Below are 14,174 nucleotides of genomic sequence, written 5' to 3' on the forward strand. Positions count from 1 at the left end.
ATGATCATCTTATCCATAGCAACAAATAAAAATCCACGCGTCTTCATTGAATGCCAGGGCTGTAGTCCAATCTAGGAAGGTTTGTCTGCTATTCATAAACTGCTTAAGATGTTTTCTTGTAGTTTGTGACATAAGCAGAATGCTTTGATTTGGTTTTTTTCACAGCTCCATATTCAGTCGGGGAGCACACATTACTCTGCGTACAAAACGATTGAACACCAGATTGCAATTCAGGTAGGAAATTCAAGTGAACTGAAGCTTGAGTTGTCAATATATAGGTCGTGTGTGTGTGTTTTTCCCCTACCCTCAACTACAGTGTTAATATTATTAATTCTTTGGGGAGGGGGAGGCAAATAAAGAAACGGGTTGGAGGGAATGAGGGGAAATGTGAAAATAATTTAAAGATGATGGAAAGAACCAGCGATTGTCAAATCAATTATTTTGAGTTCCTTGCTTCATGTGTAAGGGTGTAGCCCCTAGAGAGGAAACTGTTTTGCATAGGGAAGGACCTTGGACAGGGTGAAGAACAGGCAGCCAAAAAGGCAATGTGGCAAATGAAGGGGGAATGAGAAGAGGTTGTGTCCTAGCCAGCTGCTTGTTTCCGGTGGCTCAAAATCATGTTAAGTGGTGCTAAGAATATCACTTTTGACCTGATTGTCTTGAAATGTTGATTTATATGTGACCTATTGATATATGAAACTAAAAGTGCTCGGAGGAGGAGAGAGGCAGATCCCAGCTTCTGTTGAGAAGTCCTATTTCCTGTTCATGTAGTATGACTATTTTCTTAAATTCAAAGGCTGAATTAATCAAAGACTAATATGGACCAAGAGAGCAGAATTCATGCCAAAAGAATAGGGCTGTAGTGTGAGAAAGCAAACTAATAAGGTTTTTCAGTCCGTCTGTCATACTTGGTGAAATGAGTCCTTGAAGAAAGGATATACTATGGAAAAATTATATACCCCTCAACTAACTTTGAACATTGAGATTTAACCCTTTCCCTTACATCAAGAATTAAGGTGTAGGGATTTTAAAGCCTGACTATACAAATTCTTTCCTTCCAAATTCATTTGGTTTTATAACATAATTTTGAAAACATTCCACTGCTTCCTCTCTTCCCTTCTGAAGGTTGACCACTGCTAACCTTGGAGATAATATTGTGTGTGTCTGAATAGGCAAGATGGAGATCGAGAGTAACAGTTGCATCTTTGTAGCAGGATTCATTTATAACTGAACCAGACAGTCAGTAAATCAGCCTTGCAAATAGCCATTTGCCCAAGGTGAAGTTGGAATTATGTTGGAGTGGTAAATAAAGAATGCTGATTACATTTATTTTCACTACTTCTGTACCCCTGAGGGTACTTAGGCCTGCAAACTTATTTATTTTATGTGTGTGTTTCTGGGTTCCTAAAATTTTTTTGTTCTTATTTGCAAGGCTATAATAAATTGTCTTCCTTAGATCAGTTCTACTCTGCTTGATGTAAAGCATGTGTATTTTAGGAGAAAAAGACACTTTTCTTTTGCTTTTTGAAAGCTTTTTCAGAGAGGATATCTTGAGTTCAAAGATATGGTTGTCCTTAGGGGCCTACTGATGTATTAGTTTAATGGCAGAAGCTATGCCTTAGAGTTCAGGAACCCGAATTCTAGTACCATTCAGTTGTGTGACATTGGGCAAGTCATTTCTTGATTTTTTTTTTTTTTTTTTTTTTTTGCCTAGGCAATTGGAGTTAAGTGACTTGCCCAGGGTCACACAGCTAGAATGTATTAAGTATCTGAGGTCAAATTTGAACTCGGGTCCTCCTGACTTTAGGGCTGGTACTCTATCCACTGCTCCACTAGCTGCCCTATTTCTTGATTCTTTGTAACTGTTCCTCATTTATACAATTTCTAAATTTACAAAGGTCCCTTCTAGTTTAGTAATTTTATGTTGAGGTTTCGGAAAGGAGTTCAAGATTATAGTTTCAGGAAGGATTGGTTGAATTCTGGAAGAGTAATACAAACCACAAATCTTAATGGAATTATGAAGTAGATTCAGTGACCTGGAAGGGTTTAAGGACTCTTTGAAAATCTTGTTGGTTTTAATGTTGGTATCGTTTCCACCAGTTAAAACGGCAGAGTGATAGTCCATCAGAATTTGGAGGCAGGCTGGGCTTCAGTGAAAAAAGTTCAGCCCAGCTGTTATATCTTTACACCTTTTCCTAAAGTATCCCTTGTTAGGTTAGATAGTCATTCCCCCTAAACCACCTGGCCTTGAGAGCCTTGTGAAGATAGTTCTCAGGAGGAAGATGGAGTCAATTACAGAGTTCATTGTTCAGAGAACTGAAACCATTAATATTTCTTAATGAACAGGTAGTATTGTTCTCCTCTGCTTCTGTTTGCAAAGGCTTCATGCCTATGTGGATAGAGAGACATTTTGTTAGATATTCCAGTATTCATTATCCTTCCAAATCATTGCAAGATCAAACTGAAGTTGATAAAGCCAAATGTCATCCATTGTATTTTAGTTTGATCATCAAAATGATTAGTTTGAACAAGGGTTTAAAAAAAGGAAATTTTTTTTTTCAGAGTAAAGACTTTTTTTTTTTTAATTTAATTTAGCTATGTGACTTTTTTTTTTGGGCAAGGCAATTGGGGTTAAGTGGCTTGCCCAGGGTCACACAGCTAATAAGTATTTAGAATCTGAAGCTGGATTTGAACTCAGGTCCTTCTTATTCCAGGGCCATTGTGCGATATCCACTGAACCTTCTAGCTGCCCCCTGCAAGTTTAAAAAAAAAAAAAGTGGATGAAATAAAATCTTCTGACTAGTGGGGCTGAATTTAAAGGGCCAGTTTTGGTTGGGGGAGAGAGTTCAGTTTCTTTGATCCCATTTTTAAAAAATACTAGTTTTTTATTTTTCAAAATACAATAAGAGATAGTTTTCTACATTCACAGCTGAAAAACTTTGTATTCCAAAATTTTCTCTTTCTCTTTTCACCTCTCTTCTCTCCTAGACAGCAAGTAATCCAATATAGAATTAAACATACACAATTTTGATCCAGTTTTAAATGATGAAAACATTCTCCGGTTATTTTTAGGAAGATTTTTTTTTCTCACCCTCTCAACATATAAAAGCAAAGCATTTTAATAGTCAGCTTTTCCATCCTGAAGCTCGAGCTATTTAATGTCACATGAGAGTCAGCTCAGGTTCTGCCCTTGACATACACTAGATCTGTGAGACCCTAGCCAAGTCAGCTAACTTCCCCCTGTCTCAAACAGTTCTCTAAAATAAGCTCTTCAAAACTAAACTGCCAGTCTTCTGTGGAAAGATTGCCACACTGAGAGTTTCCTTCATTGATAAAATTACAGGTCTGGAACATCTCCCCTTCACTCCACCCCTCCAACCTGAACTTATCCCAGCCCTATTGCTTTCCTCAGCTATATCCTAAAATAACCCAGGGTAGCATGACACTGTACATCACATGAGATTCGTGTCCCTTTCCACTCCTTCTGCCCCTTTGCTGATCTCTATGCACTGGCCAAGTTTACGGTTTATATGAATGACATTAGGATGATTCTATAGATGTGTCATGTTCTTATAAAAGGTTTGGACACTATCAGTTGCTATGTTGGTATCATTCCCTCTTAATATCATCCTTGCTTACTTTCAGTTTTGAAAAGCTAAAAATAGCATGGAAGTCCCAAATCTAATTCCATGAATAATCATAACCCTTCTTGCCAAATCCAAATACAGCAGTATGAGTTGTTTTTTTTTTTTTTTTTTTTTTTTTAAACAGTCTACTTAGCCAGACTTTTTCTTTTTTAAGTGAGTCCGGAACCCCTCTTTTCAAGTGTTCTTATTCATATTCATTAACATAATTGTTTCCATGTTTTAGAGTTCAGCTAGACATGAAAAGCAATGAATTAGGTTTGAGATAGTATGGCAGGGACTTTAGAAGTCCTTTACTCTAGTGTTTCTTGTATTGCTTTGGCAACAAGAAGCTTGGAGGCTTGGAATATATTGTAAGAAACTGTAAAGCAGTGAGTGGTTCAGGGCTATGAGAGCTGTGAAGATGAGATGTTAGGAACATTCTTTGGCTCCAAACAATAGAAATTAAAGTTATTTTAATGTAGGAGAAAAACATAGATAATAAGTATTTTGGGTACCTGTATATATGTGTGTATATATATACATATACATCTGAGTATGTATATATGTTTGTGTGTGTGTCTGTATATGTATCTCTATATATGTATATGTATATATAAAAATGTACCAAGTAGGAACTATATGCACCACAGCATAAATGATATCTGGGTGGGGAATATATGTGTACATATAGATGTATGCTTTATATTTTATGTTGTAGAGAAGTGGTTCCAGTGTCAAACTTTTTTTATGTAAATATTTACTTAGATCTCCCCAACAACAACAAAAACCCCACACATAAACAACAACCAAAAAACCCCCGTATCAGTGTGTTTTCTAATAACCCAATTTGGAAGAAATCGATTTAGTCCAGCTCCCTCTCTTACAAAGAAGGCAATTAATTGGTTTAGTCCAGATCTCGTAGTGAGTGACAGAATTTGGATTGGATTCTATTGTGCCTCAGTTCAGTAGTTTCTGTCATATTCCCAAGACCTTGCCTTACCTTTTACTTATCTTGGTATGGTCCAGCATTTTAGAGTTGGATCTTTATTCTAGCTCTTGCCAAAGGCCTTGGTCATCTGCAGTCCTGCAAATTTGCTTATACCTATGTTGCAGGTGGGTAAAAGTAGATAGCCTGACTGGCCTCTACTCTCTTATAGAAGTTCTGCAGTTGATTTAGACAAATGTTTGTGCTTCTCTAATGCTTCCCTGGAGGGATCTCTTCCAACACTTCACAACCCATCATTATTCCAACCCTAATAGCAGTGCTGCAATCAAGGTCAAGGCCTCCAGATAATTTTCCACTTGGTTTCCAGAAGAGCTATCACTGAAGCAATTACATTTTTGTTTTATGAGTACTTTGGCCAAACATTGATATTTTAACACCAAATCACACGTGCTTACCCATGTAGACCTTCTTGAGTTGTTTTCCTTTTGAGAAGATGTGAAATTATGTGTGTATACAAGTCAACTTGGGGAGCGTCCAGAAGAAATGGACCATTTTATTTGTTTATACAGCTGAGTTTCGGAGAATTTCCAGGGTGTTGTACAACCCCCTTTCCCTCGCTCCTTCAGGTCCTCATCAGGCTGTTACAAAAGCTAATCTTAGTTTTACCTTTGGATTCCTTCTGCTGTGACTGTGCATGGGCTCTACCCACATGGGCTTATTTCCAGTTGCTGTTAAGTGTGTTGGGAGTTGGAGGGAAAAGACTAGAGACTATAAAGGCTCCTCTTATGTTCATGATCTTTGTGGACTGCTGAGCCTGGATTTGGAGGACTTTAAGGCTCTATGCCTTAGAGAAACCAGGACTGGCCTCTTCCTGTGTGCCTTGGGGATAGGAGGATGGGTAGGTTGAGCATTGCTCATTCCCTCAGGGATAGTCTTTGGGACTATAGAGACTATGCTTTAGGGACTTATGTACCTTCCCATTTGATTTGGATCAGCCGTTTTAAGACTTTAGGATTAGTAATAATTGATTAATAATTAATAATAATTAGGATCTCTCCATCCCCTGTTTAACCCGACTGGGTTGTGTTCCATAAGTTCATTTGTCAGTTCTTTGGAACTTGGGATGCATTTTCCCCACAGAAATGATGTTCTGCCAAGTGGTTAGGTCCTCAGACTAGCCCATAAAGGACCCTGTATGTGCCCTGAGTACAGTATCTGATGTACAATATTGTAATTTATGGTACAAGAGAACCTAAGCACAATTCATAATGAGTATTGCTAACAATGTCTCTTTGGGAAAAAGACATTAATTTTTTTTAACTTGGGGTGTCAGTGATATCTTTCCCCCTCCCTGAGTGAGACTAACTTCCCTAATTCGTACTTCATTGTGGCAATAAAAATATCCCAGTCACTTGGGGCTATTACTATCTTGGTGTCCAGCAGTGTCTCAATGGAGAATGGAGGAGGAGAGGAGATGATGAGCTTGAGGAAGAGCTCCAGCCTAAGGAGGCTAAGGGGCTGTGGAGTTCTGGAACTTCTTGAACCTGCAGCCAGCTCCTGGCCACATACACCCCTTTTCTTTTCTTCCTAGAGCCCCAGGCATTGACCTGCCAGCTTCCCTTGCCACTGCATGCCACTAATGACCAGTTTTCCTTCTATTCAAGCCCCCACTGCTGAACAGGAGATTTTTGAGGTCTTCAAAGAGGCTTTACAGCTTGTTAAAAAAAAAAGGGGGGGGAGGAATATATAGGAATTGGATAAGCTCACCTTTCTGCCTTTTTTACTCCTCTATATTTTTGTACCTTCTTCAATTTCTTCCTCTTCATCTCCCCTTCTTTCTTTCTTAATTTAGATCCTGGATTGAAAAGTAAAAGTTATATAGCAACTATGTACATAGCTGCTCATGGTGGGTTTTTTTGTACACAAAGGATTAGAATAGGATTGAGTTACATTTCAATGGAAAATCAGATTCAGATTATCCTGGGTATAGCCACACTTCTTTCCTCATCCCCATCTTTTGAACATTACACCTTTCTTATATACTCTGTTTTTATGTAGTACACTTGATTTATATCGTGATTGTGTACATGCCTTATCACCCTTTGAGGGGAGAAACCTTGCTTTTTCTTTTAGTGAATAATGATGTTTTGTACATTATAGGTACAATATATTTGAATGAATGAATGTGCAAGAGAGAATAGTAATTTATTATACTGATTAATAGTAGTATACTGATTACCACTATACAGACCTAGAAGGGGAAAGTCAATTTCCCATCAATTCAGCAAACACTGATCACTTAATATGTCCAAAGACCTGTGCCTGCTGCTTCTGGAAGAATGATGAGGAATAAGATATGATTCTCGTCTTCAAGAAAACCAGGTCATTCACATGATGGTTTAAGTCTGTTTGTCTATAGCTTTCTAGCTATGATGCAGAACAAGGCAGGCAGGTTTGCAATGCCAAGGAAGGGCCAAGTCACAGTGGGGAAGGAGGGAGTAATTCTTGGACAATTTCCATGGTCTTAGGAGCCAGAGGCCATTCCTGAGAATCTATCCTATTCACTGTCGGCATAAAATTAAATATAACGGGGACTGAGGCTCTTCTTGAATAGCATTTCCTGTAGTTTGACTACAGGACTAACTCAGCAGAAGGAAGCTTATTAAACTAAGGAAATGTTTCATTTCTGAGTCTTTAGGCTAAACTATTTTGATTTAGTCATTTAGTATAGATTTAGGACTGTGTGACTTTGTCATCAGTATGTAGCACTGTCCCATTTAGTCTGCCTTGGTGTCATTGATCAAAAATGAATGCCTGGAACAGAGTGAGAGTGTGGAATGGCTCTGTTTTAGAGTAGCTTCTGCTCTTTCATCGACTTGCAAGTAGTTAAAACAGGACGGGACCACAATCGTGTATCATCTTATTTCAGGGAGGGGCAGCAGAAGTCCAGGTGGGGGAAATAACTTAGGGAAACTATACAGCCAACTGGTAGAAGCCTTAGAGCCAGGTCATTTGACTTTCAGTTCTTTGCTTTTGCTATCTGGTCCTCATGCTTTTGATCAATAGAAAACCCAGCCAATTATCCAAGTAAGTATATTGAGAGGAACAGAGCCGGCTCTAGAATTCATGTCTTGCTTAAGTCGAATTTCATTCCCATGTTTTTAGATGGAAGGCCCCCCAAAAGTAGCAGTGTGGTCCACATCAAATGAATCAACTTAACAAAATGTTTGCATTTTTATCCAAATTGTATAGATTACAGATATATATTCATATAGATATATAGATACAGATCAATTCATATGCTGGCTTGCATCTTAAGCATTTATAAAAGAATCATTTCAGACTATTTGGAGAAAATTTAGCCAACTCAGTTTTCAAGTAGGGTGATAATGCAAATATCAGGTTGCCTCTGATTTTTTTACAACAACTGAAGCTTATGAGATGCCCAGGTCCTAGAATTTTGCTGTGATGACATTGGGATAGTTCTAGACAGGGAATAGATTACTCATTGTGAATAGGAAGATTTGCCTGCATATGCATTGGCATACTCCATGTAATTATAGGTGGAAACAGTGTGGTACATTGGAAAGAGATTGAATCTGAAGTTGTAGGGATTGGATTTAGTTTTTCCTCTGTCACTTACTACTTGGATAAATTATAGAAGACCTTTCTGACTTCAGTTTCTTCAACAGTAAAACAAGAGGATTGGATTAGATTCTGTACAGTACCTTCCAGCTATACATCCAGGCTATATGATCTATTAGCTCCGTGGATTAGAATATAGTTCTTAAAAATTTTAAATAAATGCTTTATTTCTTGTAATTCTGAATCTAACAAACATCAGTAAATATGAACATTTCTTTATACAAGCAAGAACATGAAACTAGATTTCTATTACATAAGGCATGCTTTAAAAACAAGTATTATAATATATTTAGTATATTTGTTAATTGGAACATGGTTACAAGTGTGATCATGTCCATTATTGGTTGTCAGCTTCCTCTTATCAGTCAATAAGCTGATATGTATGTGGTACTTTAAGGTTTACAAAAATTTGATACTATAGTAACCCTATACCATAGAAAATTATTATTACTATTTTACACATGAGGCAACTTAAGGTATCACCTGACCTGCCATAATCAATGTCTATAAGTGTCTTTAATATGAGTCCAGCCCTTTCCTGACTAAGTACATGTTCCATGATATCACAAGGACTTCACACATAAGAATAAGTAGTATTCATGTGGGACTTAAAGATTTTCAAAGTTTTCCTCTATATCCTAGAAACAAACACCCAATACCGGAAAGCTTAAAGATAGGGCAGTAGAATTGCCTTTGTCTAAGAAAGCTAATATAATTAATATTCCTATGAGAGTGATCATCCAAGGACATATGAGTAGTAGAATATACTTCTATTTTGCAAACCTTTTCTCCCCTCAAGAAAACCAATTTCAGTTTTGTTTATTTATTTACTGACAACTGGGATTGTCTTTATGGTTAATATGTACTATTTGAATCTTACTTCCTGATGCCTCACTATATTCTGGACTCAGTCTTATTTCATGAAGGCTATGACCACAAGTTCTCTGAGATATTATCCCATTGGAAAGTCTTTGAATATGATGTTAGGAGATGGACTTCATGTCTGACCTCTGAGACTGATTTGGGAATCTTGATTTGGAAGGATTCATCAGCTGTAGAGTGAGTAATTTGGGGGGCTCAACAGCTCTCAAAGACTCCTAAGTTGTAGAAAGTTTTCAATTAGCTTTAGTAAAATGAGTGAGGGGTGTCATTCATTAATAAAAGCTCCTGGATAAAAATCATAGCTTCTTCAAATACTGAAAAAATACATTGTCTTAGGAGAGGCAATGTGGTGTAATTGGAATAATGTGGTATAATGTGATATAATGTGGTAGAAAAGCTTCCAAAATTTGGTGTCAGATTACTTTGGTTTGATTTTTTGTCTCTGCTACTTGCTACTGGCAGCCAAATCTCAGTCTCTCTGGACCTCAGTCTCATGAAAAGTACAGTGGAGAGGTTAGACTTAACAAAAAGTTTCTTGCAACTTCAAATTCTTTAGGCAGCCTTGTGAACACCTCAAAAGAATATTTTTAAAATGTACAAATACATAAGAGTTATAAAGGAAAAAAGCTTGTAGACCTGGGGTTAATAGCCCCTGCTGTAAGCTTCTTGAGGACAGAAATTTGTTGTTGTTCATTTCAGTCATGTCCTATTCATGATTCCATTTTGAATTTTCTTGGCAAAGGTTTTTGGGTGATTTTTCTTTCTCCAGCTCATTTTCCAGATGAGAAAACTGAAATAAATAGGGTTAAGTGACTATCCCAGGGTCTGGTAGTGATCTGAGGCCACATTTGAATTCAGATCTATCTCCTGGGTAACCTAGCTTGCCTCTAAGAGCATGAAGTAATTGTTACCTAAAGAGTCTGATGAACAGGAGACAAAACAAAGTAATGTGTTATCATTTGTTGACTGTATAAATGAATGCATGTATATCTCCTTAGTAGATAACATTGCAAATTTAGGGAAGGAATGAGTAAACAATTGTGGGACTGAGAAGTTTGCTTTATAGGGATTGAAAAGGACAATAAAGTTCTTTTTTCTTAGTATCAGAGATTTTGAGGAGAGTATTTTTATGGTAAATAAATGAAGTGGATTTTCTTATTATCTTGATTCCTTACCAGTTATGCCCATCATTATGAAATACTAGTGTGAAAATAAAGCCGGACAGTTAGGCTGGAACCACTAACAGGCAATATTTGTTTCTCATTACAAAGGCAATAAGGAGCTGTGAAGGTTTTGGAGCAGAAAAGTGATAAGGACAGACATACTTTAGGACAGTTACTTTGATAGCCTTGCAAAGAAAGGGTGTTTTTCTTGACATTGGAGCCCATTAGAAGGCTATGACAGTGGTCTAGATGAGAAGTAATGAAGGTTTGAACTAGTTTAACAGTAGGGAAAATAAGGAGCAGCAGAATGTCAAGAGAAATTGTGTAGGCATGATAGCCTATGTCAAGAAAAATCACAGATCACTTAGATTTAGAGCCTGTGTACTTTGGAGGATGGTGGAGCCATCAATAGAAATAGAGACAATAAGAATAAAACCTATTTTGGGGGTAAGATAACTTCAGTTGGGCCCTCTTGACTTTGCTGCCATGGCAATGAACAAGTGGAGATATCTAGCAGGCAGTTGAAAATGTAGGAGTGAGGTTTTGGGGAGAGCTTGGGGATAAAGGTCTCTTTGGGAATCATCCATACAGCAATGATCATCAAATCCACAGGAAGAAATTCATGAAAATGTTAACTGGGAGAATGTAAAGAAAGAAGAATCCTGAAGATGTTGTAGCCTTAGTGAGGAAAACATACTTTGTGGGTAGTAGCAAGTTGGTCCAAAGGAAGTCAAGAAGGAAAAAATAAGTCAAATAAGAGAACTAGAAAAGAGTAGGGTCATAGAAGCTAAGGGAGTTGAGCCTCAAGAATGATAGGGGGAAGAACCTAGTTTCACATTTTGTACAAAGGCCAGGCAAGAGGAGGACATTAAAAGAAGGGGACATGGCAATTTAAAAAGGTAAATCGCTGACTTTGGAGTGAGTAGTTTTAGTAATGCCAAGAATGGAAATTAGATTGTAAAGGGCAAGGTAGAAGATACTGAAGATTACATATTTATTTATTCAGGGAGTGAAGGCAGCAAATACTTTTATGGGCATTTTAGCAGATGAGGTTCAGAGAAGGGGTAAATAAGAAGGGATAGGGATGGGAACAGGGTCAAAAGTTAGTAAATGTATAGGTAGAGGAGATGAAACCTGCAAAGAGGAACCTAGAAAATAAGAGAAAAATGGAGAATAATAGATGGAGTGAGGAGATGGCATAGGCAGGGATTAGCCTTAGTAAGATGGAAGGCCACTACCATCCTCTGTTTGGTAAGTTGACTTCATTTATAATTTTACTGACAAGTGATCTCTGCCATGTGGACTAGTGGGAAAATTATTGAACTTAAAGAAATCTGAGCCTCAGCTCTAATACTTAATAATGTGATCTTGCATAGCATTTGTTCCTCTGAGCCTCAGTTTCCTCATATGCAGAATGGGGGTATAATGTTTTCACTGCCACCTTGTTTGGAGGAAAATGCTTTATAAACCACAGCATAGATGTAGTTGTTATTCTAGCATTGAATTTTTAAAATGTCAAATTTTTTTTTACCAAGTTGAGTAAATCCTTTAACAGAGATTTTGATAAATGCCATCTGTGCCTTAAAAAAAACAAACAAACCCAGAAATAGAGAATTCACAAATATTGTCAGGTTCTTGGTTGAAAGAATTCACATAAATGAAGATGTGATACTTTTCCCAGTCCCTCCCTTCCCATAAATGGCTATAAAGAAGAGCCAAAATATTTAGCATTGGTTGAAAATCTTAAATAATTTGGAATTTTGATTCGAATGGGATCTGTGGTATTAATTCCATGGTGGGGTGAGGCTAGAAGTTAGCTTTCACGAATGCATTGGTGGGGCTGCCACTGTGGGGAAGATAGTTTTGTGCCAGGAGAATTTAAGTTGTCTCAGTAGGCATTGTTGATGATTGAAATTGAAGAATTGTGAGCACAATTCATCTTCGGGGAACAGAGAGCATGGGGTGTAAGCAAGGCTGACTGGGAACAGACATTGACATACAGGCCGTCATCAAACTAATTGTTGTTTGAATTACCTGTTATGATCCGATGACAAATCTGCTTTCCTCCTGCCACTGGAGCAGAAAATGTAGCTTGAATTGGCCTGATGTTCACAAGTGTAAACTGTACTTCAACAAGATGGATAAACCCAATTATGGGGCCGACCTGTAGAGAGAAAATCCATTTAAATCTCGTAATGTTAAGCAGAGCTGTGTTTAATTCATTTGGACCAATTTGGGAATGATGTATGAGTGTTGGTGAACATTATTCAAAGAGGGGAGCCACTGGGGGAAAAGAGATGCACTATACCGATGTTCAACTTCGATGGCAAGTGGTTGTGTCATTTTAGTAGCTGCCACTAATGGTTGAAAAAGGCAAAAATGGCAAAAAGATGTACTCACTGCTGTGGTGAGAACAGGCTGTGTAAATGAAGCAATAACTGAGATGTTTGGAGCAGAAACAGGAAGCAGTGTTTTTCCTAAACACTATTGACAGTGTGACTTGAGAAGGAAATTTGTAGTTCCTCCTGCTTCCTTTCTCAACTCTGTATTCTATGATGGATTATACTGACTATATGATAGAAGTGTTTGTGGGCTTTTTAAGTAATAGCAGAAAAGCTTAATAAGAAATTACAACTAAATAAAAATGGATATCTTGAGCCTTTGATTCTCTCCTGGAAATCTTAAGATTCTATAATATATGTGGAATTTTTACATCCCATATCTTTGAAAAATATTTAGTTTAAAAGTTTCTTTATTTTTTACTATTCTCTTTTGTCAAACACTGCATCACAGCCCAGGAAATATAATAGATGTTCAATGAATATTTGTTAAATGAAATGATATAATTAGCATTTATTAAAAGCAATGTTGTGGCTACAATTGTATGTTTCCATCTAGAATTCATTAAGAAAATCTAAATGACTATTCCCTTGGGTATTTTTTTTCACACTGGTAGAATATAAGCTTTTTGAGGGCAGAGACCAGTTTTTGTTTTGTTTTAGAATCTTCACTATATACTACAGAGCAATCCACATAAAGCTAGGCACTTTATAGCAGATTGTTGGATTAGTTTAGATTTCTCAGTGGCAATTAATAGGGACAAAGGTTTCTTGCAGGGTTTTTTTTTTTCCCTTCCACATTTCTCTTTCTATTTATGGTTTTGGTTTTGTCTGAACATTTGTCCTTACTGAGTTTCAGAGCCAACTGTCTTTTAATGTCTTTTATAAGGAAATGGATTCTGTTTGCTATGAGGTTTCCTTAGTTTTTTAGTTTTTAAGGTGAATTAGATGCAAACTGCCTTATCTTCTATGAGACAGAAGCACCACTAAGCTATAGTGGTAAACTGTTCTCTTGTATAAGTAGAGATGTTGACCCTTTCTAATACATTTCATGGCTCTGAGATCTTGCCATAACCCTCAATGCCCATAAATATAAATACCTACTCACAATGTGACGATCTCTCTCTGTCTCTCTCTGTCTCTGTCTCTGTCTCTGTGTGTGTGTGTGTGTGTGTCTTTATCCCCTTCCCTCTTTCTGTCTTACACCCATACTCACACCAAGAAATAAAAAAAATTATCTTCAGAAATTGGGGTACCAAGTTGTTTGTAGGTAGGTTAGTTTTGTTTTTACAGTTTTTATTAATTTTTTTTTGAGGTTGGGGTTAAGTGACTTGCCTAGGATCACACAGCTAGGAAGTGTTAAGTGTCTGAGACCAGATTTGAACACGGATCCTCCTGAATTCAGGGCTGGTGCTCTATTCACTGTGCCACCTAGCTGCCCCCAGTTTTTATTAATTTAGTAAAGTGAAGAATCTTTCTTCAAAAGGCAAATGTACTAATTTTCGTTTTAATTTACTTTCTGTAGCTTCTCTGTCTCTGTCTCTAGTCTCTCTATCTCTGTCTTTATGTCTAA

The 14,174-nt window shown here is 37.3% G+C and overlaps 1 protein-coding gene across 22 annotated transcripts in view; it reads left to right on the forward strand.

Annotated features, from left to right (window-relative positions):
- The window catches only part of TCF7L2 (transcription factor 7 like 2), a 226,281-nt gene that overhangs the window by 14,210 nt on the left and 197,897 nt on the right, over positions 1-14,174 (forward strand). For 13 of the 22 annotated variants that reach the window (XM_074295628.1, XM_074295626.1, XM_074295627.1 and 10 more), the window contains exon 4: positions 166-234. The exons of the other annotated variants lie outside the window; for them this stretch is intronic. In XM_074295628.1, coding sequence (XP_074151729.1) covers positions 166-234 — 69 coding nt within the window. The remainder of the gene's footprint in view (positions 1-165; positions 235-14,174) is intronic. 22 annotated transcript variants of the gene reach the window in all.

Source organism: Sminthopsis crassicaudata, chromosome 2 (genome assembly GCF_048593235.1).
Source record: "Sminthopsis crassicaudata isolate SCR6 chromosome 2, ASM4859323v1, whole genome shotgun sequence".
NCBI classification, from domain to species: domain Eukaryota; kingdom Metazoa; phylum Chordata; class Mammalia; order Dasyuromorphia; family Dasyuridae; genus Sminthopsis; species Sminthopsis crassicaudata.